Source organism: Gadus chalcogrammus, chromosome 15 (genome assembly GCF_026213295.1).
Source record: "Gadus chalcogrammus isolate NIFS_2021 chromosome 15, NIFS_Gcha_1.0, whole genome shotgun sequence".
NCBI classification, from domain to species: domain Eukaryota; kingdom Metazoa; phylum Chordata; class Actinopteri; order Gadiformes; family Gadidae; genus Gadus; species Gadus chalcogrammus.
In genome coordinates, this window is record NC_079426.1 from 10,029,443 (window position 1) to 10,057,192 (window position 27,750).

Here is a 27,750-nt window from a genome sequence, read left to right on the forward strand (position 1 = left end):
AATTGCAGTTTGTGTGGATAGATCCTCAACTCCTCTATTCAATTCTTGCCATTGAGTGTAGTTGTTTTCCAACATCTTTGGATATTTTGTACTTTTTCTAGGTACCTTGCTGTGCCATTTGAGTGGGTGTTTGTATGTGTCTATGTTTGCGTCTGAGTGAGTGTGCACCATCATTGTCGATTGATTGATGTGTTGTCAAATTAACTGATTCCTTCTGAAGATCCTGCATTTTAAGGGAAAGAATGGGAACACTCAAAGAAGAAGCGATAAGTTCAAGGTGTTTTGTCAGCCATTGTTATGGTTCCCCAGTGTCTCCTGACTTTACCCCGGCGTGAAAACAGCTGTGGCCTGAAAAGGGAACATTTCTCTCCAGGGGCGAGGGGTGACCTTGCCTCCAAGACGAGAGGTTGAATCAAAGTTTCACATCAAGCCTGCATTGTCCCCCAGAAGAAACGGGGAGTATTTATTTAACGCGTTCATTATCGGCCCGTTGTCTGCCGGTGGAAGACCCGAGCGAAGAGCCCCATTGACTAATTGCAGTGAAAAAGAAGTTTTCTTCTCTTTCTATCCCCATTTCTATCCTGCTACAATTGATGCTCCAGGTGCTCGTGTGGATCCTCCAGCCCCACAGGAGGTGGGCGCCGGCAGGGGTAAACAAAGACCACTTCAGCCGCATGCCGGTGGTCCCCTTCAGAGTCCTTCGGGGGCCCGACAAAGACCCGGTGGTAAATGTGGGATCCGTATTGCAAGAATAAAACTAAACACTTATTTTAGAGAAAGAAGCAGGGGCAGCATAATACTGAGCACTGTGAAATGTCGGGCACCCCGGGGGCTCTAATTAAGCGTGCACCAGTGATCCCGAGATTCTTGAGGTTTGGGTGTTGTCATAAAGGGCATTCAGCGGCGATAAATAGGCCCTTCTGGTACAGCGAGCACACTGCTGTTATTATTGGGGGGACAAGTGCCACCTCACTTATCGGGGGGGGTGAAAGGGATGCATGGGTGGCACACTCGGCAGTGATTTTGAGCAGGACATTTTTTATTCAAAAGACACTTTACACGTTGCTGTGTGCCCACCGGTGGGGGGTGTGTGGAGAAGGGGTTGTCTGGCACGTTGAATGCAAGACGTCCTACTCTTGGACGCTAACACGCTGATTTTCGCACCACATAGATACACAACCATACTATAGATATAAATATAGATGTATATAAATACTTCTATATATATCTATAGATATCTCTATAGAGATACCAACCTTACATATGCAATCCACAGGAGCTAAATTGACACATTTGTAAAAGAGCGTAACCAAATGGTTTGTTTTATTGACGATGGAACATGTGGGTTACCTTGCGACCGGCCTCATTGTTGTGGAGGTTCATGGCGGCTCGCGCGTCCTGTCCGGTCTCCAACGCGTCCACAAACTGTTTGGAAATGGCCTCGCCAAAGCCAACGTTGTCACTGCACCCTCCCCATAGCCACCCATGACCACCTGGGAAACGGGGGGGGGGGGTTATTAAGCAGATTCACATCACACCACGGGAAGATCCCTCTGACGTGAGGACCCTTGTGTTCCCTTCGCTTGGTTTCTGTCCGTGGTTTTGGTGGTTTTGGCAGACTTTTGGCCAAATGTTAAGGTTCTCATTGAATTAGGCCCTGTGAAGTTGTTGGAGACACTAAGTGCGATTATGCGGTTTGAGTCCTTTTTAGAGTTAGCATAATTCTCTCCTACCTCGTTGTCCATTCCGGGTGTCGTCACAGCCACAGTTGTCGAAGTCGCCCAAACTGCAGTTCCTGGTAAGTGTGTACATGACCCCCGCAGAGCTGATGGCATGGACAAACGCCGTCTCCCGATTGGCTAGTGGAAGGAGAGCGAGAGAGAGACACTTGTTTATTATCATTTCCGCCTTAAGTTGGTGGTGGGGGATCCGGCACGTCCCTTATAAAGTGACCTGTGGATTTGTGGAAAGAACACTTCTGCTATCAAGGAAAGAGATCAGGAAACAGCAGATTCAAGTTTCTGACTTTTATTTAGAACTTTTACAAAGTTATACAAAAGTCACGCTTGTCTGAAGAACACTTTCTCCAGCTCCAGGCCAACTGTTTTATATTCTCACTTCTGTGATTCCTCCCATAAGCTCCAAGGCAGGGGTGTTATCAGATAATGCCCATACATGGCTTCAACACATTGTTATTCTGGGATTGGTTCCATGTATCATCATCTAACTTATCAATGTCCTTGTCTGGACTGCACTTCTCACCGGGGTAATCTGTCCCTGAACAAACCGTAGGGATGCTTTGTCTATCTGAATCTGTCTGGGTGATAGTACTTGGTGTCAACTTGGTCCCCAGGCCTGAATATTAGTACACACCAGTGGCACAGAACGATGACCTTTTCTCAGCGGCAGAAGTCTCTTCAGAAGACTCTGTGTTTTTCCATGCTTATGTCATTCATATAGCATTTAAGGCAGGATATTGATATTAATCCTTCTAAGGGTATAGTAAACGTATCCCACAGTAGCTGTGTACATGTTCATCAATGCCATGCTGTGTTAAAGTGACTCAATTCATCAGTTCAAGTCAGATGGACGTTCTGGTGAGCTTCTCATTGCTCCTCAGGAAGTGCAGAGAGAACATTGAATGACATGGAGAACATCTCCCATTTTAACCACATGATTTTAGCTTATGTCACAATTCCTCGTAACCTGGTCTTTCAAACATAACTTTGACCTTTCAGCTTTCTTCCAAGCTAGTTTGTATAATCCATATATCAACTACTCTTTCAAACCTTTTTCTTTGTTTGTGTTTTACAAACCTCCATCTACAATAAAACACATTTTCCCAGTAACTGTTAAGCATATTCTGAAGCTTCTAGATATTACCGTACATTGAGTTAAACATTGCTTTTATTTATGTGTTTTATTTCAGATTCAGTGACTAATATAAATCTCAAAGTATCGCCATAACCCGATTTATTGAGATGGAAAAAATCTACCAAAACCCATTTGTTGCAAGCAACCCACCTGACACGTAAAAATACACGTGTGATTCATCCAACTACCTTCCCATTTATATCCATGTACATTTGCGTAAAGTCGTCAGACCCCTTCCGCGATCCGAGGCCTTAACAACACATCTATGCGGGGGTGAGATCCCATGCTGGTGGGTCTATTTGGGTGATGGAGGGGTGGTTGGAGTGGGAACATACCGCTGCGTAGGCTGCTGTGCGTGGACAACTGCAGGGCTCTCTCAGGGCAGTTCCAGCGATCCCAGGCAAACTGGTACTTGCATTCCTCGATCCCATTCTGGGCCCCTGCTGCCACGCTGCTGGAGTAGATGAGGTAGGCCTGGGGGGATGGGGGGATTGGGGGTAGGGTTAATAAGGAGACAAACCCAGGAGTCACTGTTTCTTATTTTCTTCTTATTCTCTACGGTTTCAATTGGATGATTGTTTTTTCTTAATATTATTTCTGTATTTCAAATTATTATTTTTTGTCCCCAATAAGGATGGTGTGAGCCCTTATTGTCTGGTCCTCTTCCTTGTATCTCACATAGTTATTATGTTCTTATTGCATATGGCTTATTGTCTCCTGTTTTTTTGGTGTGTTTCATATTGTTCAACACATCCTGCTTTGAATGGTGGAAAAAAGAACGAGTTTGACGAAGCAGCACAAGAAACAACCCCACTGCAGCGCTCAGGGCAATGAACCCAGAAATAGAGAGATGGAAACCCGCTTTGTTCCTACAAAGTCCCTTCAAACCAGCTCTCGCTCATTGTCTCTCTCTCTCTCTCTCTCTCTCTCTCTCTCTCTCTCTCTCTCTCTCTCTCTCTCTCTCTCTCTCTCTCACTCTCTCTCTCTCTCTCTCTCTCTCTCTCCCTCTTTACTCTCTATGTTGTAGACTCGTGCATAGTCATACAAATATGAATAATGAATACTACACACAAATATGTCTCGGGTGGCAGTTTGGAGAGAGAAAGAGAGAGAGAGAGAGAGAGAGAGAGAGAGAGAGAGAGAGAGAGAGAGAGAGAGAGAGAGAGAGAGAGAGAGAGAGAGAGAGAGCGCGAGAGATTGAGAGAGAGACAGAGAGAGACAGAGAGAGAGAGAGAGAGAGAGAGAGAGAGAGAGAGAGAGAGAGAGAGAGAGAGAGAGAGAGAGAGAGAAAGAGAGAGACCCCCTTCTTTCACAGTAGTCCGGCTCGCTCTCTAATGATGACCACCCACTTTAGCCATACACCCCCCAGCCCTCCCTCCCCCCCACGCCATGCCTTCTGAGAGAGGTCAAGTGTATGACGGGGGTCACCGTAAGAAATACCAAAGGGTCAGGAATATCATTGATATATCACTGCTGGATCATTTACCCTATCCATGCGTGGAGTCGTGGACCGCAATTCAGCCTTCCCACAGCCATATCTACGACTACTATTTTTGTATTATTTTGTATGTTTTAAAATACATGCGATTAAGGAGCAGGTAGGCAGTGAAGGCCTCTTGCGTCTCAAGGAAGCCACCTAGGACCTTTGGGCACTGGAGTCAAACACCCTGGCCGCTACTGCTCTGTCTCAGACATAAGGGACGCGCCTCTCTCGCACAGGAATTAAGACTACTGGAGTAATAGAGTAGCTAGAAGCAAACACATCTTTAGGGATGTTTTTGCTTTGTTTCTCTTAAGGGTGGGGATAAGAGATAAGAGATCAAAAGAATGTTGGCTTACCTTGGGTCCAGTCATCAGGAAATTATTCACTGACCTGGAATGGAAGACAGCTTATTAACTGTGGGAAGCGACGTGTTCCTTCACTACAGAGGAATTTCTCTGGTCTCCGCTTACATCTCTCATTAGTGCACTTAACATGTTAAATCACGTCCAGAGTGATGACCGCAACACAGCACTAAACTGTGCAATACATTCCTAATCAATTTAATGCTTGTTAATTTGTGTTTTATTGGCATGCACTTTTCACACTTTTTTTCAATACAAACATGTTGACAATTTATCAGTTTCCTTTTTTTTTATGGAGGCATAGAATGCAAGGAAATAATCAAAGTATCTGTTATAGGCCTCGCCAGATATTTGAACAAAGACTAAAGTGAAAGGGTCATCAATAATAAATCTATACTAATCAATATTTTTATTTCTATTTTCTTTTTGATTACAATTCTCTCCCATGGATTTAGTTCCAGTTTCATCTTAAAAGGAAAAAAATTGTGATCACCTCAATTAAAGAAAGGTAGGCTATAACAAAGTTGTATCCATTGTTATGTTTGCAAATAAAGAAAATAAGAAAGAATAAATAATTAATGTAAATGATACCTATTTGGATGTATTTTCTCATTTATAGAATGTAATATATAGGCTGTGAACGATATATATAGCTATATATTGTCGGGGACAATATATATGTTTTGTTAGTTTATGATTTGGCCTTGCGTGAGAACATCTCACCGTCCCCATCACCACCACCATCACCATCACCACCACCGCCACCACTAGCCTCATTGTATATTGCATGAAATAAAAGTTGAATAAATATTACTCACCAGCAACAGTAAGATCTCATGTGGGTCAATAGAACAAAAACGCAATAGAAGCCTTTTAAATGCATGAACATCCTGACAGGCGCGCGGGAGAACTCCTAAAGTCTATGCGATCTGGTGGCTAAGTAAGAGGATACAGAGCTCGCGCATAGAACCTCAGTTCGTCCTACCAAGGGTCTCGTGCGGTGCGAGGTTTGAGGGGGTTTGAGGGGGTCTGTGAAATGGAGCCACTCTCGTCCCAACAAGAGATTATCAGCTTAATTAAAGATTTTCCCCTTCTTACGCTCTCGACCAATCAGAACATTTTGCTACAAGGAGAGAATGAAATGATCAAAAGGGCACCCCTGGGCCTCGGGCCGTCCAATAGCCTGCTCTCTCCCCTTGGCGAGGAAGAGCAAAAGAAGAAGACGTTTTAATCCTTTACCAAACTGTAACACTGATCTCTTGCATATCGGGCTCTCCAACGTTTATTTAAGACATCTGTACGCCGTGTTAAAAGACGTCTTACCTGATCGACGAGGATTAGTTGAAGATGGCGAAGAGGTATTTGGATTGAAAGAGATAGCTCTGTTTGCTAAAAGAGGAAATTAAACGTGGCGGAATAAGGTGTGATTAAATCATGTGTATCATGGAGCACTGGAGCATTCTGGCTAATTTGGCAACGAAACGGATCAACACATACGGGCCTATCTGTTATAATGTTCTGGTGTCCAAACAGAACATTACAACATATAGGCAAGTAGGCTAGCCGATATCATTTTTGTTAATTTTTCTCTTGCTTTAATTTGGACATTTATGGTTGGAGCAACGTAGCCTATTTAGGCCTACAGCTTAATTGTCTTATGTATATAATGTGGGATTGGACAAGGCAGTGTATGTTTTTTTAGTAGCCAATTGCAATTTAAGATTAATTCAGAATGTCTCTTTCAGGTATTGTTCATTTAAGATGTATTTTATATTTAATTAACGTACATTTAATTTAAAGTTAAATACCCATCCTGCAATGAGTATTAACTCCTTTCAATTGTCTGTTTTCTTACTTGTTTTTTGGGTTGTTTTCTAATTCGATGTGGTTCTAATGATAATTCTTACAACTGTCATACGCCTAGTGGGAACCACTGTACATGCTCAGCTCATTCTGAGACAAATGTGTTTCATATCCCAAACGTTTGATGATGTGTCCATTGATGGCATACACAGCGATCACCCATCCCCTTATCGGAAATATAAAGGCGAGATCCGCGGATTAAAGGCCGGATCAGATCTATATTTGCATGGCTAATCCAGACGGTCCCTACCTAACGTAACGTAAAGGGGTTATTCCCGAGACACTCCGTCTGACCTAAGGTCTCTCTCCCTGGTATTTGCGGATCTTTTTGTGTGCAAATTAGGATTAGAGAAAGGTGATTATCAGGCTCATCTGAGGGATGTTTTTGGATTAAGATTTAAGACGAATGACAGCTACCCTACAACGATACAATGACCTATTCACTCTATGGGCTGCCAGTTTCACAAAACCAAAGAAGATTTTTAAAGAGAAATCTAACAAGATGAATACAACAGAAGACCTACTGGTTGTGATGGAGCTTTCCACCACTGAGCCTATCTGAAAGATTCCGAGAGGACTATTCAAACAGGCCTGCCCTGAAGCAGAGTCCGTGGGGAAAAGACCGACCATGAGTTCCGCCGCCAGGGGGCAATTCAGGCTGGATCCCAATCCGTATGACATTAAATGGGCCCAATCATTGTATCAAGATGAGACTTCCAACTTTATGTTTCACAGGTTTATATGATAAAACATAATAATGTCTCTCCATGTACTATCGTTTTGGGCCAGGGTCCACAATGTTTGAACCCAAATGTTTCCCAAACGGAGAATGTTTTATTCAAATGTGGTAATTGGGTGACTTAAGGTCAATTATTCGTTCAACCAATCACACACCCAGGCCCCCGTAAGCTTTCTTTCTTTGTTCATTTCTTGACACGAGTAATTGTATGACTTTTGTATGTGTATTTGCATATGGCGTGCATTCCCATAAATGTTTGTGAACGGCATTGACTGAAAGAATTTCTCAACCAAAGCATCCTTGACATGTCTAGTGCTGCGAAGGGGCACACGTTGTACCCTGCATTAGGGGATATTTCGGTCGGTCGTATTATGTTCTAATAGAGTGCATTCATTCACATTAAAATAGTATAAATGGGCCATACATAAAAATAGCCTACACGTTCCTAGAACAGAACAACTGCCCCCCTCCAGTTATAACCATTTAACATCCGCCATAAGCTCCCAGAAATGCATTTAAGAGCAACATTGTTTTCAATTTATTTATTTGGACCTTTGGTACTGAGAAGTAGCCTAATTCTTTGCAACTGCACAGTCATGCACACGAGGCTACGTGTCACTTCTACTGCCATTGAAAACAACGTAGGCTACTACTATCTCCTCAACTATCACTCCTGCGTAGGCTGTGGCCTGTTATCCACACATAAATGTAGCTGCTCAGTGGTTGGTCCTGGGCACTTTGGCAGTGCCTTGACAACTGGCAGCCTATCCACAGCGAGGTGTTAAATGCCGTGGGGAGGATGGTGAGGATTGGGGGTGAGGGGTGGGGAGGGGGGTGGGATGGCCTGACAGCAGGCAGCCAATGGTGAAGAATGGGTCGATGTCACCGTCGGAGCAATAGCGATCCAAACTCCCGCAGACAGCAGTTTTGTGACTTTCCCACCGAAATATCGTCGGACAACTTCATTTCGTGAACGTTTGTACCCGAATATAAGTAGATTCTACGCGTCTTATTTACTTTTCACTTTTAAATGCGTAGCATTGATGTTGCCGTTGAAAATAAGCTCACCGGTAGATGGCGAAGTTGGGACTTTTTACAATTTAAATTATGAATAAAATAACTACGATGGACGCATTCAAATCCAATTCAATTATAATTGTTAATTTAATGATTAACAGAATTGTCTGAAGATGCAGTCAACAGGCAGAGGAGATTTGTTGAAGATCTTGGAAATATAACTTCAAGGCCATTAGTGGATCCAAAATACAACAGTTAGGCCATTTGATATTTGTATTAAGCAGAAATGAATTACAGAATAAGAGGCACAATGACAGGTAGAAAATTTGGTTTATTTATGGTGATTACAGTGGGTAAACATTCCTTGAAAAAATTTGCCATTGTTTTAAGACATTTGAAGTTCAAAGAAGTTAACACTGTAAAAACAAAAGAAACTACATTGAAAAAAGCTCAAATGTGACAAATATTAAACATCTGGGCCATATTTGTGCAAACAACACATTGGTAGGCAAATTTAGAGACCCGATTAGTAACTCCATATATTTAATTTATTCTCTTTTACTACATGCACCACATGTGCAGAACATTACCGATAAGGCATTGGAGTCCAAATTCGGACCCAAACATATTTTTCCAACACATGTAGCTTCTAGTTACTGAACCACAACAGCCTTCACTGAAGAAAAGTAACAAGCAGAACGATCTGTACTCCCCAGCTAATCGAGGACACAAGCTACAAGCTAAAGAAACAACTCCTCTTTCCATCCAAGAGAGACAAGTGCACCTCGATGCTTCGGTCAAGAATGCGGGAGCTAAAAGGTATTGAAATCCAAAAATAATATATATATATTTATATATAAACCCCCTTACCAACCAGAGGTATAAATATTTGTATACACAAGTGTATCGAAATGTATGATGGAAAGAACTTCATCTTATGAATGTGGAGATCATCTTCTTTAAGAGCACCTCGGGCAGGACAACTAGCGTGTAAAATATCAACACACACACACAATCACCCACACACACACACTCAGACAAACACACACACACACACACTCAGACAAACACACACACTCGCACTTGAGAAGGATGGAAAAAGGACAGTTGCAACGGCACACTACATCTACCAGGGTTTGGAGTTGCGATGCACAGCAGTTCGTAGTTTAAGAAAAGCGTTGTTTTTTTACCAAACCGACCAAAAAACCAAGCCCCCAGAACTATCAAACTTACCGTTTGCCCTCGACAAGTGAGAGCAAAAACCTCAGACTAGACAAATGGGAACAAATCTAGCCTCCTTCTTGTCGTAGCGTGACACAACTTCCCCTTGAATAAATTATCGTCACCATTTACTTATTTTCAGAGTGCCACCGAATATTAATAAATAGCACATGGAAAAATAGGTGGTTAATGTTCTCTAATCACTGCTTTGACCCTGGAGGTCATACACACACACACACACACACACACACACACACACACACACACACACACACACACACACACACCGAGCGGTTGGCATATTATCCTCAAAATAATAAGCCACTTTAATTCCAGTCTGCTGTCGAATCTCCGGATACCTTCCTTGTATCATGGCTGGTAAAAATAAAATTATAATAAAGAACCAAAAAGTAGCTGTGCTTACAAGCCCAGCCCAGTTAACCATCTCCGACCAACAGTCTAGACATGTCACTGCATAATACAAAATAAAATTAAATAATAAAAACAAGCTTACAGAAAAGGTATAGGACCATTTAAAGCCAATATTACTCTCAAGAACTTATGAATATTTTTTTCCAAACTCATTAACAGAAGTAGACATAAGAACCATGATAATTTTTTGTTTGTCATTGTAATTTAACTAATTACAATAACTTCTACCACAATTGTCCCACCAAAAGGCTGGCCAGAATGGTCTTGCCAAGCTTGCTCTCGGGTAGGACAAAGTTGGTATCTGTTACTGCGAGTCTCCTCCCCCCTGACCTGATCGCTCCTCAGCCACTCTTGTTGCTGGCGTCACCAGTGCGCTGTCTACGAGCGCGGATCGTTTCCTGTGATACCTTCTTGCAGTCTGAGGCCAGGCCAAGGGAACACATGAGGTCTATAAAGACAGTGGTCAGGTTCAGCCTGTTGCCAAACTCGCTGGTGGCATAGTCGAAGGGGAAAGTGTGATGGTAGTTGTGGAAGCCCTCCCCTGTGAGTTCAAAGAAGAACAGAAAAAGGAAGAACATGGATTAAAAACTGTTTGCATTGAATGCATGATGGACTACCAGCTGCAAGATTCTGGGTTTGATCCCAAATGTTGACGCATTTGCATTCTTGAGAAAGAGGCCCAATCTGTTCACTCATAACAAACAACTCCCTACAAGTAGCTTTGGATGACAAAGTGTCTACATTACTAAATTGTAGATATTTTTTTTTTATACATCAACAATGACATAATATGGCTGATAAGTCAACCTCTATGAAGTCACTTTTACCTAAAAGACTAAATTTAAAAAATCTAGGATGTCCCAAAGCAAAAATAAACATTTGCTGCCGGATGAGCTAGTTCTTCCCCATTATAAATGCTTAGCTAACAAAGGGCACCCAATGCCTAAGGCATACATGAATTCACAAGAGACATGCTAAGACAAATATTGTCCATTCTTCTAAGCAGAAAAAGTACAAAAGCCGCAAAAACCCAAGTGAAAGTCAACAGAAAGCCATGGTGGGATTTCTCCTACTGTGAACAATATGCATGTTCAATACACACACACACACACACACACACACACACACACACACACACACACACACACACACACACACACACACACACACACACACACACACACACACACACACACACACACACACACACACACACACACACACACACACACACACACACACACACAGTGAAACCATGAAAGCAACCTTTTGGTTCCTTACCCACTGCGCTGAATGCCACGAAGCGGTTCTCCCGGGGGTTGATGCCCTGGTCGTATGGCCGGTTGCCCCACATGTGTGCAGCACTGTTAACCAGCCAGGTAGCATTGAGCACCAAGGCGTAGCGCATGAGGCCGGGCACGAAGTAGCCCACTGTCAGGGACTCGCCCCACAGGTACCAGGGTACTAGCATGGGCATCAGGAAGCAGAGCAGCAGCACGGCCAACTTGTAGTGCCTGGGAGAACAAGACCACACCGGTCACCAGAAAAACGTGGCTAGGAGAAGGGCCAGCTATAAGGAATCCATTGAGTTGCATCCAACTCAACCTATTGCACCTTTTAAAACACCAAGTGACTAAGAGACAATGTAATCAAATCTAAATTTAAATCGGATCACATTAAATGGATTGACATCTAAAAAGGAACAACACATCAAAACATGTCAATAAATACCGGGGGCCAAATTACCATTATGTATAATTAATGAGGGTAAGATACAAAGTAAAACAATAAGGACGAGATAGTGCGAGGACAAGTAGCCTGAACCCATATGACAGACGCTGGTCGGATGAACTCTCCGATTATCAAGTGCACTGATGAGAGTAAATAAATTAAATTGGAAGCCAATTAAATTGCCCTTGATCACATTTAAAGGTGGCATGGAACACACAAGGTGGCCCGGAACAAGGATTGACCTGCTGACACCATGCCCTAGTAAATTCATCCTGGCTGTGCATGATCCCATTTGTACCAGGGGCAGTTTTTGGTACCCTGTCTGACATTTATGGTCAACCTGACTCAGACCAAAGCTTCCCGAGTGAAGATAAGGACACAATACTTCGATAGCAGACAGAAAACCTTGCAATGTTTGTAAGTGGGATCTTTATATCGGCTTGAAGGGCCGTCAATGCTAACAAAAGATAAACTATTTAAATTGCCAAAGTTGGCTGGCTGCATTTTAAACTCCTAGACCTATGACATTGTCCAGTATTTAAAAAACAACATCAGCACTTTAGACTTAAGCACGACTCATATTCACGATCTACAGGTTTAACCTGTTAAATGTTGGCACTGTACTTTCTCACAAATGCACTTCGGTGCACTCTTGGATTTACTCGAGGAATAAGGATTTCCTGGTGCTCGAAGAATGTCAAAAACTTTTACTTTTTTTTTTTTCTTACGACTTACAAGTCACTCGCAGAAAGTAGATAAAAAAATAGAACCATGCCTAACCTAATGTAAAGCTTCAAGAGAGGGGGGAAAAGGGGCGAGTTCCTCTGTACATTTCTCTCTGCCCACACACGCAACGCACAGAGAACCTGACTCTGTTCTTTTGCCCACGTACCGTCTTTGGAACATGACCACCGCGTCCGCCCTCAGGTCCGACAGCTCCAGCTTGCGCCCCTTCTCCAGGACGTCGGGGTGCTTGCGGACGAGCAGCCAGCCGATGTGGGAGAAGAAGAAACCCCTCAGGGCATTGTGGGGGTCGGCGTCCGTCTCCGAGTACTTGTGGTGGGTGCGATGGTCCCTCGCCCATTCGTAGATGTCATTCTGGTCAGGAGAGAGATTAAATCGAAAGTCAACAACCGCCTCCTGGGCATGCGAAGCATGTGCACGAGATAAGGACTGCTACATAGTTGTAGTCCTTTTTACATTGCCAGGCTTGGAAGGGTTCATTTAGATATATTGATTATTTAATAAAGTCATAAACACTGCATACCACTTGTATGCTGTGTACTGTTACATGCTGGACGAATGTGACAAAACAGAAGTCGTTGGCATGTTGCTTGTTGTTATGTCATGTCAACCATACATCATGTGCACAATTTGACTCAAAAACCAACACATTATACAACTGTGTTCTTTTAATTGCAACATGCTTGCGTCGTGTTTGCAGTGGTTTAGATTGCAGAAGTTTAGACTGCAGATCTTGTGTCCCCATTATAAGGTGGGTACATAGGGAGGATTCGAGGGTTCAGAGAGCGAGCAGACGGGAGCAAGAAATGGAACTTAACAATGGAAAACGTGCCCTCCCTCTGTGAACCCTCCCTCCTTACATACGCCATCATTGAGTGGTGTTGCATTTCACGCATCTGTTAATGATAGCCGAGACGTATTCCCGAACCAATCGCGGACACAATCCCCTGATTAGTCAGCAATGAGCAGGGAGTGGTCAAAATTCCATCTGAAGACAAAATCTAAATATCTGTAACAGTCTATCCTGGTGTGTTGGGGGGTACCTGGAATGCCATGGAGTTAGCCAGAGCCAGGAAAACTCTCAGGGGGAAGGATGCTTTGTAGGTCCGATGGCTCCATAGCCGGTGGGCCCCGGCAGTCACACCGAGAGCACTGATAACAAAGCACACTACAGCTACAAGAGAAAGGGGGAGGGTGGATGAACAAAAACATACATTAAAGAAACCTATTGACATATACACTATCCGTTATAATAAGGTTGTTTTGCCCTGTGAGCCGCCCCTTGAGCACATCATGCTATTCCCAATTTCCCAAGCTTCTACGCAGCATCGATGTCATGTGGGAGTTATTTATTTTCAGCGCCAGAGCTGAGGGTACACGCTGGTTTGTTCTCTCCTCCAGTTGTTGTTGCAAAAGTACTGAATGTGTTTCTATGTGTGGCCAGACGACGCCGTGGAATGGAGGAGCCGGGGGCTGTGACTGGCAAAGGGCATTCGCTTGTTGCGATGCTGTCCAGCAGCAACTTACAATGGAATGACTATTGGAATGGTGATTGTGCATTGTCTTCGCTGGTGAAATAATTTGCTGTGCAGCATTGCCAAGAAAAAAAAGAACAGGAGGAGATGGGGAGGGGGGATTATGCAAGTGTCCCACTGGACACAAGGGGTTCAGTAATTCAAAGCATGGCTCTGTTGTCTACTTTATTGAGCATAAAGTCTAATTCCGCTATAAAGTGCGTGTTTACTTAGCCTCAAGTCTTGATTTGAATCAGCAAAGTTAAAGGAAAAAGTGCTCAAAAACATGTTGGATTTCGCCCGTCCCGCCGTCACTTTGAGCGCCACGGGAATTTAGTTTTAAAAAGGGCGACATTTATCAAGAATGAGTGTTAACGAAACGAATTAACCATTTTGAAACCACACGGATCATTCATTAATCAACAGGGGACGGTTGTTGGGCCCCGTGACTGTATTTCACCTACCAGCACACTGTGTTCCGTTTCTGGAATGTAGGGAGTGACTTCAATAGATACAAACAGGGAAAGAAAAAAAACCGCCTGCCTAGGCTGTACTGTACTGTGTAGGCTACAGTTACTTACTCCATGCAAGGGTTAAAACTGATGCGGAAGGGATGAGCATCAGTCCATAAAGCCCTCCGGAGTGTAAAAGCAACATCAATATGATGTTTCTCCAGACGAGTCTCGTCGGCGGTTTAGGACCCTCTTTTTCCCGATATGTGTCATCAAATACATCTTCAACGGTCGATAATTCCGTCGCCGCATCCCCATTCTGTTGCTTGCTGGGGTTGTGGTTCCTGGTATCCGTTTCGGTCATTTTAAACAGCGGTGCTGAAAAGAGAATAAATATTGGGTAGGAGTATCAGATACAAACATTCAAACAACGACTTAAGAGCTGGATCAAAACAGATCAATCCAATCCGGCGTGAGGAACTTCAGCGCAGGTTCTTCATGCTTTCTGACAGCGACTCCATGCATCCGATCGTTAACTACGCATTCGTTTCTGGTATTTTTTCTCCAGCGCTCAACGAGAGCGGACGAACACATCTGTACTTTTACTCACCTTTTTAAAGGGTGTAGACGTGACGGGCGTTTCTCGTTGAAGTCAAGTCGTCGCTTAAGCCGATGCGAACCTTGTTGGTAATAACGTGAAGGATAAGATGCGAGTGAGGTGGATCGTCGACTGGTTACCTAAGGTTCTGATTCATTCTTCGACGGCGTTTCACAAGTACCCCTAGCTGCAGACAGCGGGAGTGGGCGGAACAGGCGGAAATTGATGCCCCCCAGTGCCCCATTGGTTGCCCGTTTATCTGATGTTCTTGGACGGACGGAATTCAGATTCTGTATTAGATAAGGTGATGATAAGGTTTTCATTATTGCACAGCTTGTTACAACACATTGCGAAACAGCCGTGACAGGACGATTTGGCTTCGAGACCCAATGTTGAGATGTCACCCAAACTAGACCTAACTAGGTCATTGTCTGTGGCTGGCTGGACTACGCGTAACTCGATTACAATTTGCGTTTATGATGTAGCCTAATCCATTACATTTCCTGTTTGCAGATTGACATAGGCCTATATAGTGCTAGGAGAGTATAACCTGATAAATATATATCTACAGTTTAAACACTGAGTTATTATTATTCATCAGTTAACGTAGGATATTATGAGTGTGACTATATATAGTCTATATATTATTTAAGAAAATCGCACAAAATCCTTGTGGTCTAAAAAAACCTGATGGATGGATGAATAGGATGGTTAGATATATTCTTAATCCTGAAATGTAAACAACCTGTAGCTCAATAAACACAATTTAATCCACAAAATAACAATTAGTAATACTCAAAAAGATTTGCCGGCAAAAATTAGGCCAACCTACACTACACATAATGCTACCATACTAAACTGTTTAAATGCAAGATCCTGTTGCATACAACTGGATCCAAGTGCAAAAATGATTGTGCAATGACAGGAAAGCGACTTGAAATGTATGGTAAGCAGGGCTAATATGGATGGTAAAAAAGCAGACGCAGATTGATATCAGTGCAATCCAATGTAGGACAATAGACCTAATATCTCATCATCAATATCATATGAGCTTGTGTGGGACAGAGATATAGTGCGTTAACAGGTATAAGTGATGGTTGGATTGTTGTATAATTTAAGCCTACATTATTTTCCAATATTTTGACCCAACCTAATGGCCGAGGTGCCGCCCCATGTCCCTTATCAATGATCGGATGATTATAACCCACTCAACCGCTTCGTGCCATGCACCAACATCCCAATCTCTTTATTCAAAAAATCATATCATATAGATACAGTTTATTGTGCAACAAAGTAAACACATTTGCTCATCCCATTGGGGGTGACTGAACTCGCAATGAGGGGACGGACATCAGCACTGCATTACCTCATTCAAAAGAATAATGGTAAACTATGTTGCAATAAATTACTGCACATCTCTTGTGTTGACCTACTTTACCATTCAGCACATGAACTATAGTTAACTGAAAGTGTGACCATAATCTATTGTGAAACAATTACTTTTTTGACAATGTGACACAATATACTAGACACGTGGAAGCCCAAACAGTACCATCTAGTGGTTGAGTACAGCATTAGAGCAGTGGACAAATTGGATTGGTCAATCTAATTGGGTAGAAGAACACATTCTTCACTTGAATGAATGCAGTAGCTGTTTATGCAAGTATACACGATCATTCCTCCATTTAAAACAAAAAAACAAAAAACTAGCTAGCAGGATTTAATACCATATAAAAATATAAACATTAAGTTTCAAACCTATCTCTCAAAAAGTAACACCAGTTCACAATGCTGTGTGTGTGGGAACATATCGATTGGCACAGCCACTCTCGGGGTAAAGGCCTCCCCTGTGAGTTTCTTCTGAGGGTCCGGAGGGCAGCAAAGCTCAATGAAGTTCCTCATGGCCTCTCCGTCTGGTTTACAGGAAACGTAGACCAGTCTGCGCACGTCGGGTTGGTTTCGCAACGCCCGGACCACGCGGTAGTGAAGCCCGGCTCGGGCAGGGTTGACCAAAGCCGCCACGCCGCCACCGCCACTTCCTTCTTCGGAACTGCTCAGCTGGGGAACGATCCTGGGAAGGATCACCTCTGCTTTTCCGGCGAGAAACTGGCAGTTGAGCACGCCGTTGAGCGCGGCATTGTGTCTGGCGTCCTCCACCGCCTGTGGGACCAGCTCCACCCCGACGACCTGCTCCACCGCGGGGGACAGGGTGATGCCGATGGCGCCCGTGCCGCAGCACACGTCCAGAAGGGTACCACCCACCCTATCCGCCACCCCTTCCGGGAAGCACATCTCCCGAGCCACGGTGAAGAGCACTTCGGCTGCAGCCGTGTTGATCTGGAAGAAAGCGTCCGGGGAGATGCGGAACTTGAAGCTCAGCAGCTGTGAATGACATAAATGATGATCACGCAAACCGCTATGTGAATGCAACTGCTATTAATTATCATTTAGTAATATTGTTGACGCTTTAAACCCGCACTATGTAACTATGTACAACTCAAGCCACTCAAGAGTGCAGATTTAATATCCAAAGGGATTTGTCATATTTGTATTAGATACTAAATAATGATATGTCATTATTTAGAAGGCAGAGTCGAGACATTTTAGTCAAGGGTGCCAACAGGGGACAAATTGGGGTTTAAACTCCGAACCAGAAGTCAACCCCCTAACTGCCGCAGGCTACGAAATGACTGAGCAAATATGAATTATATATTTTTCTGCTTCATTCTATTGAGGCAGGGGGAAGTGGCAATGGTATCTTTCAAATACATCATTTCTTTACATACTTAGAATACTCTCTGGTTTACAGTATGTGGTGGAACGACTTCCTGTGTGTGTGATCAGAACTCACCTCTTCGTGTATATGTGCCTGGCCATACAAGAGTTGGTATGGGGATTCTTTGTGATCACAGCGGGTCATGGAAGTCTCTTGGAAGAACAGTGAGTAGAGCTCACAAATGGCTCCCGGGCCCTTCGTGAAGTAATCCACAAGGGCTTGTTTGTGAATTGCTATCTCCTCTGGGACAAGTGTTTGTGGGTGAAAATAGACTATAACCATAGTGTGGCCCTTTGCATTGGTCCTGACCGTGACCTCTCTCCAGTGACCTCCTTTATGGAACAGAAGGCATGAATCCAAGGGAGACAGACGAATGAATTCTTGGTAGCATCTGGCCACTTGTTTGTGCTTTTCAGGCATGTTCAGAAGGTGGTCCCCATTGACGCAAATAATGTTTCGGTCCCTGCCAGTTCCAACATAAAACCCGACTGTTTTGGGGTTGCCGTCCACGCCTTTGTTGACAGAGAATGTAGACTTATTGCGATAGCAGTCCCTAACTGGTGATGGCATTATAGGCAGAACAGAGAAGCCCGACGTATCGTTGACCACCGGTGATTGCTGAGCTAAGATTAAATGGGAAAGCTGGGAAGAGAATTGTTTCAGTATATTTTCCTGGTTTTGCTGTTTGATGTGAAGTTGTTCATCATAACTGAGCCTCCAAAGGGGTGTCACAGCATCAGCCAGTCTGTCTTCCCAGGACATGCTTTCATCGAAAGCTTTCATGTTTTGTTTCTTTCTCCGTATTTTCTTTGGCGGTTTGACTTTAGCAATATCAACAGTTGATATGCAAAAAAAGGACTTCCATAGAAAGCCCTGGAGCTGACGTTGAAAAGTCATGACCGGCTTCATGCATGGGACTGTCAAAGCCATATTATTAAAATATTAATGCAACGCGGAATCACAGTCTCACCAAAGTATGTTTACAATAAATTGAGAACAAACGTGTTCGACTCGCAGAGAGGGAGTGGTTGCGATGGTTGCAACCACGGTTTGCTGCTAAAAGTTTATCCTACAAAAAACGCTTAGAGATGACGTGTCCGAGACGTGTGCGTCACCTTTACGCGTCCCGGGGCAAGTAAACAGTTCCGCTGCGCTGTGTCGCGATGGACTCAAACAAGGACGAAGCCGAGCGGTGCATAAATATCGCTCGAAATGCGATAAGCAACCACCAAGCGGAGAAGGGCAGACGTTTTTTGGAAAAGGCACAACGTTTGTATCCAACAGACCAGGCAAAAAGTATGTCGAATCAATGCCTGCCTCCGCTGCGTTTCTTGTTTCAGTCGGAGGGCCAACACTTCCAAATCCAGTCAGCTAATGTTAGCATCTCGAATCAGCACAAGCTGTTCGTAGATGAAACTGGTATATGTAGTTCTTTACTTCGGCCAGTGTTATCGTCCTCCTATTGTTCATTAATCCAGACTGTTGATTAGACTTAGACCCCATTGCCATGTTTGTGGTTGCAGTTTGGCCAATACTTTCATAGCAATATAGTTAGCTGCTACGTTGCTAGTCGTAAGCTGCTTGAACTCAAACTGTGTTGCTTAGTACCGGTATTTGAAAATTCATTGGCGTATCTGTCTGTACTGATATACCGTCCTTTCTTTAATAGATCTATTAGAGTCGTTATCACAGAATGGAAAGCCCCCAGACAGCAATGACAATACTATGAACGGAGATGGACCCAGAATGAAGCATCGCAGCAAAGCAGACGAAGCGAATGGGTCAGGAGAGGGGGCCGCCGAGACATCCAAACCGTATACGGCAGATCAGCTTGACGCGGTCAAAAAGTGAGCTTGTGTTAACCAGGCTCAGTCAATGATGCATTTTTAATGATGTGGCTGAAGTTCCCCGGCAGGTAGCTGTATCTAGGACCAGTTCACCTCTCCAATGACTTGAGTTGTGCAACATGTCCTGTTTAGTAGCTATGTTATGGGTTTCTGTTATCACGTCTGTTTCCATAACCTGATCTTGTTCTTTGTTATTATGATGATTGTGCGCTTAAAGGATCAAGAGTTGTAAAGATTACTACCAAATCCTTGGTGTTGAAAAGGATGCAGTGGAGGAGGATCTTAAGAAAGCGTACAGGAAGCTGGCTCTGAAATTCCATCCAGATAAAAACCACGCACCAGGTGCCACGGAGGCCTTCAAAGGTGAATAGCTGCTGTCCCTCTTTCATAGCATGATAAGTACATTGATTTACTATGATTGGCCAAGTCAGTAGGTTTATACAACAGAAACACTGATGGGGTTAGGACTAAATTATACTTCTGTGTTGAATAGTCAATTTAGGTATGCCGTGGGTAACTCGCCGGGGCACCCTTTCAAAAATATGGAAGCACAGACTTTCCTGCTAGGTTTTCCAGTGAAATTATGATGAACTGTTTAGGTACGCAAAAGTAATTAGAAAGAAAAGACAATAAAAAAAAAAAAGTTCATCTTTGCAACAGATTAGAGTTATTGTGTCTTTTGGCGGATTGAATCACCATTGCAGAAACATAAATGCAATCACTGACTCAGATCCCTGTCGCACCTACAGTGGCATTTCAACATAGAAAAATGGTTGTCGCCCATGGGGATCAATTCCCACTGGGACTTCCCCCAATCTAAGAATAGACACATTCATGTTGTTATCGTGGCTTCCATCTTTTGGATAGCAGAGTCTAACCAAATGTCCTGTATTATTCATATGGCCATGTGCTCCTGTTTCTGTGAAACCAGCTATCGGGACTGCCTACGCTGTGCTCAGTAACACGGAGAAACGGCAGCAGTATGATCAGTACGGGGAGGAGCAGTCACACCCCACCAGACAGAGGCAGCACCAGCGCCATGACTTTGAGGCGGACATCTCTCCAGAGGATCTCTTCAACATGTTCTTTGGGGGCGGATTCCCATCCAGTAAGGACTATTTAGTACTTGCTGTTGAGGTGGTCCCCGTTGACGCGAATTATGTCTTGGTCCCTGACAGTACCAACATAAAACCCAACTGTCCATAGAATGACTCCACCTCTATGTTGACCGAGAATGTAGACTTATTGTGATAGCCCTACCTAAACGGGGATGGTATTATAGGCAGAACAGAGATCCCATCCAGTCAGTACTGTTTACCATTCACCAACAAACTCTGAGAAAGCTATCGTGCACAATGTTTATTTCACCACTTTGTGGCTTGTTGGCTGAAATAAAAGGTGACATAGGTACGATCCCAGAGATGTAAAAAGCGAGTGAGACGGTGTTGGAGAGCAAGCTTTTGAAATCAACCAACCCCAAAAAGTCCCCTCTTTCTCAGGCCTGTCCTCCTTACGTTTATCCCCCATTGAGAAGTGTTTCATTTCAAATTGGCAAGAAGGTTTCCAAGAACAAATCACGGAGGAGTTGACCTGATTGGTTCGTAATGAATGGCCCTTAGTGCCTGTACAAAACATGCAAAAAGTAATAAACACAAGCAAATTAGGACAACACATCGCTGCAATAAAACCATTTGACAAAGGAAGGGCTTCCAGGGAGACACTTAAAGTGATGGACACGCTTGGTGTTGCCGTAAAAGTTTTTGAGTCATGGCCTTATTAAATTCGACAATCTGTTTGTGGTGTTGGAAATAAATAAGTGTTTTTGGTTTGTTTTAACATTGTGGATCGTATGATTCAGATATTATTACAGTGTCACTACGTGTTCATTTCTTTTAAGTGTACTCTGGACGCACTTCCGTTGACATATGGTGTAGTTGCAGTTGGTTTCTGTGTTGTATTGTCTGGTTTTTACCGACTGTTTTCTAAATGTGGCAAATGTGTTGCCCAATTGATGAAAATGTTTTCTTAGTTTACTTGTGTTTTGGTTATTTGTATGCGTTTTCTTCAGTTACAGTGTGTCTGGGTCCACTTGATGAAGTTGTGTTCTTAATTTGCATGTATATGTCCATTTTTTTATGAGTTGTCTTTAGTTGCATTGTGCTGAGCTCTCAGGGCCAGCAAGGAAATTGGCCGAGGGTAAAATCTATTAGCTCATACAGAGACAGGCATTTTTACCTCAAGACAGATATTCTCACAGTGCATTGCCATAACTTTCAATAGCTGACTGATGGCTGTACCATTTGAGTGTCATCAAACACGACACTCAAAAGTGGTCTCTAATGTTGCCTTCAGCACTTTTATTTTTCTTTAAGATATGCGTGTTTGTTACTGGGCAATTTCATTTTTACTAAATAATTAGATTTTGGTCATCATCTCCTAGTATCTCTACACACGTTCACAAGTCACTTAGACGTATGGTGAAAGCAGGATTGACCGATCGGTATAGCAGCCTGTTTGAACTATCGCTGATGTTTACCGACTGATTAAAAGTTGCATGTGGGCTGTGAGGTGTCACAAAGAGGTCATGTGTATGCAGCTCCTCGTCCTGTCCAACCAGCTTTCAAGGGCTGACGTAGAATCAAACCCTTTCAATCATACGATTGACAGACGTGTTCCCCTGAAAAAAAAGATGCCATGCATCTTTGGCGTGGTTCTTTTCTCCTTATCTCAATGCTTTTACATTTACATTTATTTCACTTTTATATACATATGGCTTGATTTTACTTTCACTGCTGTCTTTCTTTTCTTTAAGGCAATGTACATGTTTACAGAAATGGCAGAATGCACTTTGCAAATCAACACAGACAAGAAAGGAGAGAGCAACAAAGAGAGGCAAGTCTTGTGTGTTTTGATGTAGCACACTATGTCTTGGACGTTAGGCGGTCTGCAGAAGAGCACTGCGCCTAACATCTACGGTCATGGGTGTGTAGTACTGCACTGAATCTTTTGGGCAGCTCTCTCAACAAGGTGATGTGTTTTCTCTCCACAGGGAGGCCTGGCCCTGTTTATCCAGCTCATGCCCATCCTTATCCTCATCGTGGTTTCTGCTCTCAGCCAAATGATGGTCTCCCAGCCCCCCTACAGCCTTAGTTACCGCTCGTAAGCCCTTTAAAAATGGAAAAAGTTCATTTTGTTTAGGTCGTGAAGTCCGGCAGATGATTCATCCTTTTCCTATCGTTTAGTTTGTGCCCTCATATTCTATTGTCTCAATGTTTCGCCAGTTCATCTGGACACGTTCAAAAGAGGCATACGTCCGTGCTGAAGGTGCCTTTCTACGTGGGAGAGCGCTTTCATGAAGAGTACTCTGGAACTAACCTGAAGCAAGTAGAGAAAAGTGTGGAGGAAGACTATATCTCCAACCTCAGAAACAACTGCTGGAAGGAGAAGCAGCAGAGTGAGTTTGCCTGATCTGGTTGGTTTCTGTGGAGTTCATTTTATGTTTAAAATCGTTTTTTCATGGTGTTTGTGCTTACTCAATGCAATATTCTTTCACTTAAATCACAAAGATGTATGAACTTTTTGTCAAATATCACTTATAGTAAAAGAAATGTGGGTTAAAATTCAACCTATAAAGTCTATTCCAGCAGTTGAATGTATACATATTGTGGAATATATTTAAGATGTTTATCTTGCACCATTGCAACCCACTGACCTATGTTTTTGGATGTTTCTATTTTTCTTTGTCATTCCAGAGGAAGGCCTACTGTACCGTGCCCGATACTTTGGAGACTCCGATTTATACCAGAGGGCACAGAGAATGGGAACCCCCAGCTGCTCCAGGTTGTCTGAGATACAGGTTCTAATCCATGGCTAGAAATCATTGACGCACATTAGGGTAAGTGGCTTAAAAGACCCTGATTGTTATCCTTGGCTAATATGTTCCAAGTCCTTTGTTTGTCATATACTGTATACTAGCGTAATGTGGAGTGAAATAACCTGCATCAAAAAATATGTATGCAATGTGATTGAAATCATGTCACATTCATTAATGATGCACCTTTCCATCCTGTCCCCATGGCTTTAATGAATGAATTAATGAATCTATCATTAATGTAAGCACTCCTGCACATTGCTAATTTTCTCCCTTGTTTTCTCAGGTCATTAGAAACTTGAATTGAATTAGAAGAAATATGTTGGCGCAACTCAAATTGGAGTATATGACTGCAGCAAAAAATACCGTGAAAATCCGAAAACTAGCATTAGCATTGTGGACAACAGATTTCATCAGAGGAAGCCCTTTGCAACTGCTGGCTGAATTCTTGCAGGACTGGGACATGCTGTGAGTCGATTGTTGACATTTTTTTTCCTATAGTGTCTTCAAGATGGCGTCCAACTGAAAAGATTTAAAGAAGGCAAAGAAGAGAGAAAATGTTGTCTATTTGAATGGAATATCAATAATGCTAAGATTTCACTGTCTATATCCCAAGTCTTTTTTTTTTTATTTAATGAAAAAGGAAAAAAAGAATCCCCTGGCCTTCTAGTAGATGGGGCACCTGAGCCACTGACTAAATATAGTAATTTTTATAGTTCATACCAATGTAAATATAAATTTACTTTTAACAGTGCAGGATTCAATTGCATTAAGATACAAATCCTTCTATAATTTAATGTTATTCTGTGGGTTTGCTTGTAGCTTGTTCGATTATGATTATTCAGAATCAAACAAACCTGTATTTATTAAATTAATCCCGCTAAAATTGTATTAAAGTTTGTTGAAATAATGTTTCCCTGTGACCGTCTTTTATAACCTGTCTATTATTTGCTGGGTAGTTTGGGAGGGCAAACACATTTCAGAGACAATTTTGGAAAATAATTTATTTATTTTTGTCACTGCAAAAAGACAGTACATATTTGACTATCAAATACATGCAGATGGTGTAGCTTCCAGTAATTCATATTCTAAAGATGAGCACTGAACTGTTCCATACCCACAACGCCCAGCATTATATCATTCATTCAACTAGAAAAGCTGTCATTAAACATGTCACAGTTGGTCCTGCAATTTTTTTTTGGTATGGGTCTACAGTGCTGAAGACAACATCTTCAATCACTCGACCAGAAAAAAAGCTTTTCTCGTTTTACATTAGTATAATGTAAGTCTATTGCATATTGAAAATAACTACAGTGCTTTAACAAGATATCTGTTCTCCTATATAAGGACCCTTTTAAACTTGTAACCGGTCTTCCCCTAGTAAGAGTGCTTTTGATGGCGTTTGACTTTTACATCCATCGTTATAACAGCAGGAGACACGTTGCTCAGCAACACACCTCAACCACCAGTTCTCCTGAACAGTACAACTTCCTTTTGATGGCCCGGAAGCTAGGACTGAGTCTGAGGGTTTTAGGACGTCGGGCGTTGGCACTTTGTGGAGTGTTGGTCTTGAAGAGTTTTTGAACTTTCGGCCAGAACCCCCCGGTATTCGTCCTCAGCACTAGGGTTACGTGAAACGTTGGTACGAGGCTTGCATCCACAGCTATTTGCTCCACGCAGCACACGTCTCCCTGGCCTCCATTGTCGACACACAGGTCTATAAGCGCCCCCCGGAGGCCGCAGGGCTCAAAGGCAGCCAGATGGACGAGCTCTTGTCCGATGCTGTGAAGCAAGCGGTCAGGTAGGATCAGCTTTGAGCTGCCGGCAGCTCCCAGAGAAGCGTAGCTCAGACTGCGAGCTATGGTGGCCACTATCTCCTCAGACAGCGTTACCTCCAAAGGGTCGAAGAGGACGCTGCTTTCTGACTCGGAAAGTGATAAGTCTACCACAGATCCTAAAACAAGATCAAAGTTTAAGGGTTAAGGGTGAATGAATTGTCAATTCAATGTAAAGAAACGAACAGTCTGAACGAACGTCATTCAGACTGTAATGGTTTAAGACCCGTTAGATGTGTTGCATCTTGTCATTCGGAGATAAAATAAAAAGCAGTTGACTCCTGCAACCCTTACCAGTAGGACTTTTTCTGCAGTGCTCTGCTGTTGTTCCCGACTGATATGTCCCTTTTAGTTCTGCCAGCCTTTGTAGTAGACTGCCCACTGACAGTCGTTTGGAGACCCTGCCCTCAACCGGGGACGGGGGGGAACTGCCGTCCATTGATTGCGAGCAAGAAAACGACATATTTAATACAAAGGAAAAAGTGTTACTGTTAAAACAAAAAGTGCTTGGCTATTACCCCTAACCAGACCAGACCAGCTGGAAAACACTGGAAACAATGGGACAAAGCCTTAAATACCCATGCCTAAAGGCCCCTCCCATATATTTGTTCAGCCAATGATCGTTCAGAACACGTCTCTAACTCTGCCTGGTAACATTTGGTCTACACAGCGACACCCCCCCCCCTATCCCCCACTCCCACTCCCCTAACTTTCAAAGGACTTGTCTATAAAGCGATTTGAATATCTTGCTAAACGTTTCACACGTCTAGCACGTATCTTGAAACCATTGATTTCAACATAGATTGGCGTCAGGACTTGTTTCCCCTTAAACCTGTTTTGAATTATGTAGCCTAACGTTAAGCAAAGACATGTGTCACACTTTGCAATGTCATCTATTTGCTAAATAAACTAGCCGATTATTGATAAAAAAAAGGCCTATTTGGTAGACTCCAACAGACCGCACACAGTAACTTTAAATGATAAAGGATTCACACAATAACTTGGAAGAACAAAGGATTCAGAAAATGAGTTTAGTTCTACGATTTAGGACACGTAGACTTTCAAACATTTATGTCAAATCTAGATTAAAAAAATGTTACTAACAGCTTCATGAATGTTATAACATCTCCACATGGTGGCATCAGTACACCGCCCCTGACGGTCAAAGTAGTGATGATTCATTCGTTTCTCGACAAATTAAGAGCTGCGTTCAAGCACGTCTTCACCCGACGTCCACCGCATTTTCTTGTGGTCCGTTATTAAAAGTAGGAAAACAGATTATGTCAGAATTATCATTTCTTTTTACATGATTAAAGCCATTATTGGAGCCTACATTGTCTAGGACAGCTTGACATTGTTAAACACCGTTGTTTTATATTTTATTGTGCAACACTTAAAATGCCTTCCCCAATATACTCCCATAAAAAGTAAGGCCTACATAGGCCTATATTGTAGCGTACGAGGGAGAAAAGGGGACACATCCACACGGCTTTTTGCTCTTCTTGGAACACGATGAATGAATCCACTTTTGTTGATTAATTCGGCCAGCGGTGCATGGGTCCTGGACGGGTTTGCCTGGCTGTCTGTAACTATAGTAACACCGGGCTGATGCGAAGTCCAGTTCACTCAACAAGGGGGGATGAAGTAGCCTTAAGATATTATTTGTATCCTCAGAAACAAGATATAGTAGAAGATACCAAGTGTTTATCTCCATTAGTCTAGTTTATCCTCTCCCTCTAGTCTAGTCATTCAACCCCGAGCAGTGTCACTAGTCTCTGTGTCCTTTAGTGTCTGAGGCACCTGAGAGAGAGCTGCGGTTCTTCCCATGGTGATTTATTGCTCGAGGTGGCAGAAACGGATCTCCGCCCCTGACAATAACCATCGATGGGGTAACCTGAGGGTGCGGGCACATGTTCTTTATCATCCAATTAATTAGTTCGAATCTTTCACAGCGTTTTCGATGTGAAAGTGTTATATAGTGACTGCTTATAGACATTTTTTCTGCTTCATATATGGTTCCTTCATTTTGGCTATCTTAATTAGTCGTCTACCAAACCACTCTGTACATTATGGTATGCGAATCCTATGCAGGCTTGCAGCCTTTATATATATAGCGAGATTTGCTAAGATGTGCAAATGTTGCCATCCCTTCAAATCCAGTTCTTTCTTGGATAACGGGGGCTGGACTGACCGTAAACTATAGATTAGTATTCGGCTAAACTGTAAGCCTGCCCCGACCCCTTGACCTTACTGTTACTGGCCACTGAATCAAAACATTTGTGGTTCTTCTTTTTTTTCAGCCATCACCCTGGTAAACATGGACTGATCCAGAATTAACACCAAACGGTTGCTCACCATTTGGTGACTGAAAACATAAAAACATTCAGGGTT

General features: G+C 43.0%; 5 protein-coding genes across 6 annotated transcripts in view; 1 reads left to right on the plus strand and 4 right to left on the minus strand.

The window, feature by feature from the left end:
• Positions 1–5,608, minus strand: part of wnt8b (wingless-type MMTV integration site family, member 8b) — a 6,440-nt gene extending 832 nt beyond the window's left edge. The window contains exons 1-5 of the mRNA XM_056609514.1: positions 5,538–5,608; positions 4,714–4,747; positions 3,210–3,348; positions 1,734–1,859; positions 1,351–1,493 (exon numbers count right to left, since the gene is read on the minus strand). Coding sequence (XP_056465489.1) covers positions 1,351–1,493; positions 1,734–1,859; positions 3,210–3,348; positions 4,714–4,747; positions 5,538–5,608 — 513 coding nt within the window. The remainder of the gene's footprint in view (positions 1–1,350; positions 1,494–1,733; positions 1,860–3,209; positions 3,349–4,713; positions 4,748–5,537) is intronic.
• A 3,163-nt stretch (positions 5,609–8,771) lies between these two features.
• Positions 8,772–15,238, minus strand: scdb (stearoyl-CoA desaturase b). The gene is made up of 6 exons (XM_056608912.1): positions 15,043–15,238; positions 14,562–14,810; positions 13,510–13,640; positions 12,615–12,820; positions 11,273–11,505; positions 8,772–10,532 (listed from the first exon to the last, which is right to left on the minus strand). The coding sequence occupies exons 2-6, from the start codon at positions 14,794–14,796 to the stop codon at positions 10,333–10,335; spliced, it is 1,005 nt and encodes a 334-aa protein (XP_056464887.1). The 5' UTR covers positions 14,797–14,810; positions 15,043–15,238; the 3' UTR covers positions 8,772–10,332.
• A 547-nt stretch (positions 15,239–15,785) lies between these two features.
• trmt2b (tRNA methyltransferase 2 homolog B) lies at positions 15,786–18,920 on the minus strand. Of its 2 annotated transcripts, none has more exons than XM_056608909.1 (2): positions 17,882–18,920; positions 15,786–17,367 (listed from the first exon to the last, which is right to left on the minus strand). In XM_056608909.1, the coding sequence occupies exons 1-2, from the start codon at positions 18,734–18,736 to the stop codon at positions 16,789–16,791; spliced, it is 1,434 nt and encodes a 477-aa protein (XP_056464884.1). In that variant the 5' UTR covers positions 18,737–18,920; the 3' UTR covers positions 15,786–16,788. The 2 variants fall into 2 exon arrangements, with proteins under 2 accessions (XP_056464884.1, XP_056464885.1); XM_056608910.1 differs by having other exon boundaries at positions 15,789–17,412.
• dnajb12a (DnaJ heat shock protein family (Hsp40) member B12a) lies at positions 18,903–24,462 on the plus strand. Its single transcript, XM_056608914.1, has 9 exons — positions 18,903–19,102; positions 19,476–19,653; positions 19,871–20,016; positions 20,585–20,761; positions 22,466–22,545; positions 22,703–22,812; positions 22,935–23,107; positions 23,406–23,548; positions 23,811–24,462. Exons 1-8 carry the CDS (start codon positions 18,970–18,972, stop codon positions 23,525–23,527), a joined length of 1,119 nt encoding a protein of 372 aa, XP_056464889.1. The 5' UTR covers positions 18,903–18,969; the 3' UTR covers positions 23,528–23,548; positions 23,811–24,462.
• LOC130404269 (DNA damage-inducible transcript 4 protein-like) lies at positions 24,450–25,912 on the minus strand. The gene is made up of 2 exons (XM_056608913.1): positions 25,654–25,912; positions 24,450–25,478 (listed from the first exon to the last, which is right to left on the minus strand). The coding sequence occupies exons 1-2, from the start codon at positions 25,820–25,822 to the stop codon at positions 24,970–24,972; spliced, it is 678 nt and encodes a 225-aa protein (XP_056464888.1). The 5' UTR covers positions 25,823–25,912; the 3' UTR covers positions 24,450–24,969.
• Positions 25,913–27,750: the final 1,838 nt, after the last annotated feature.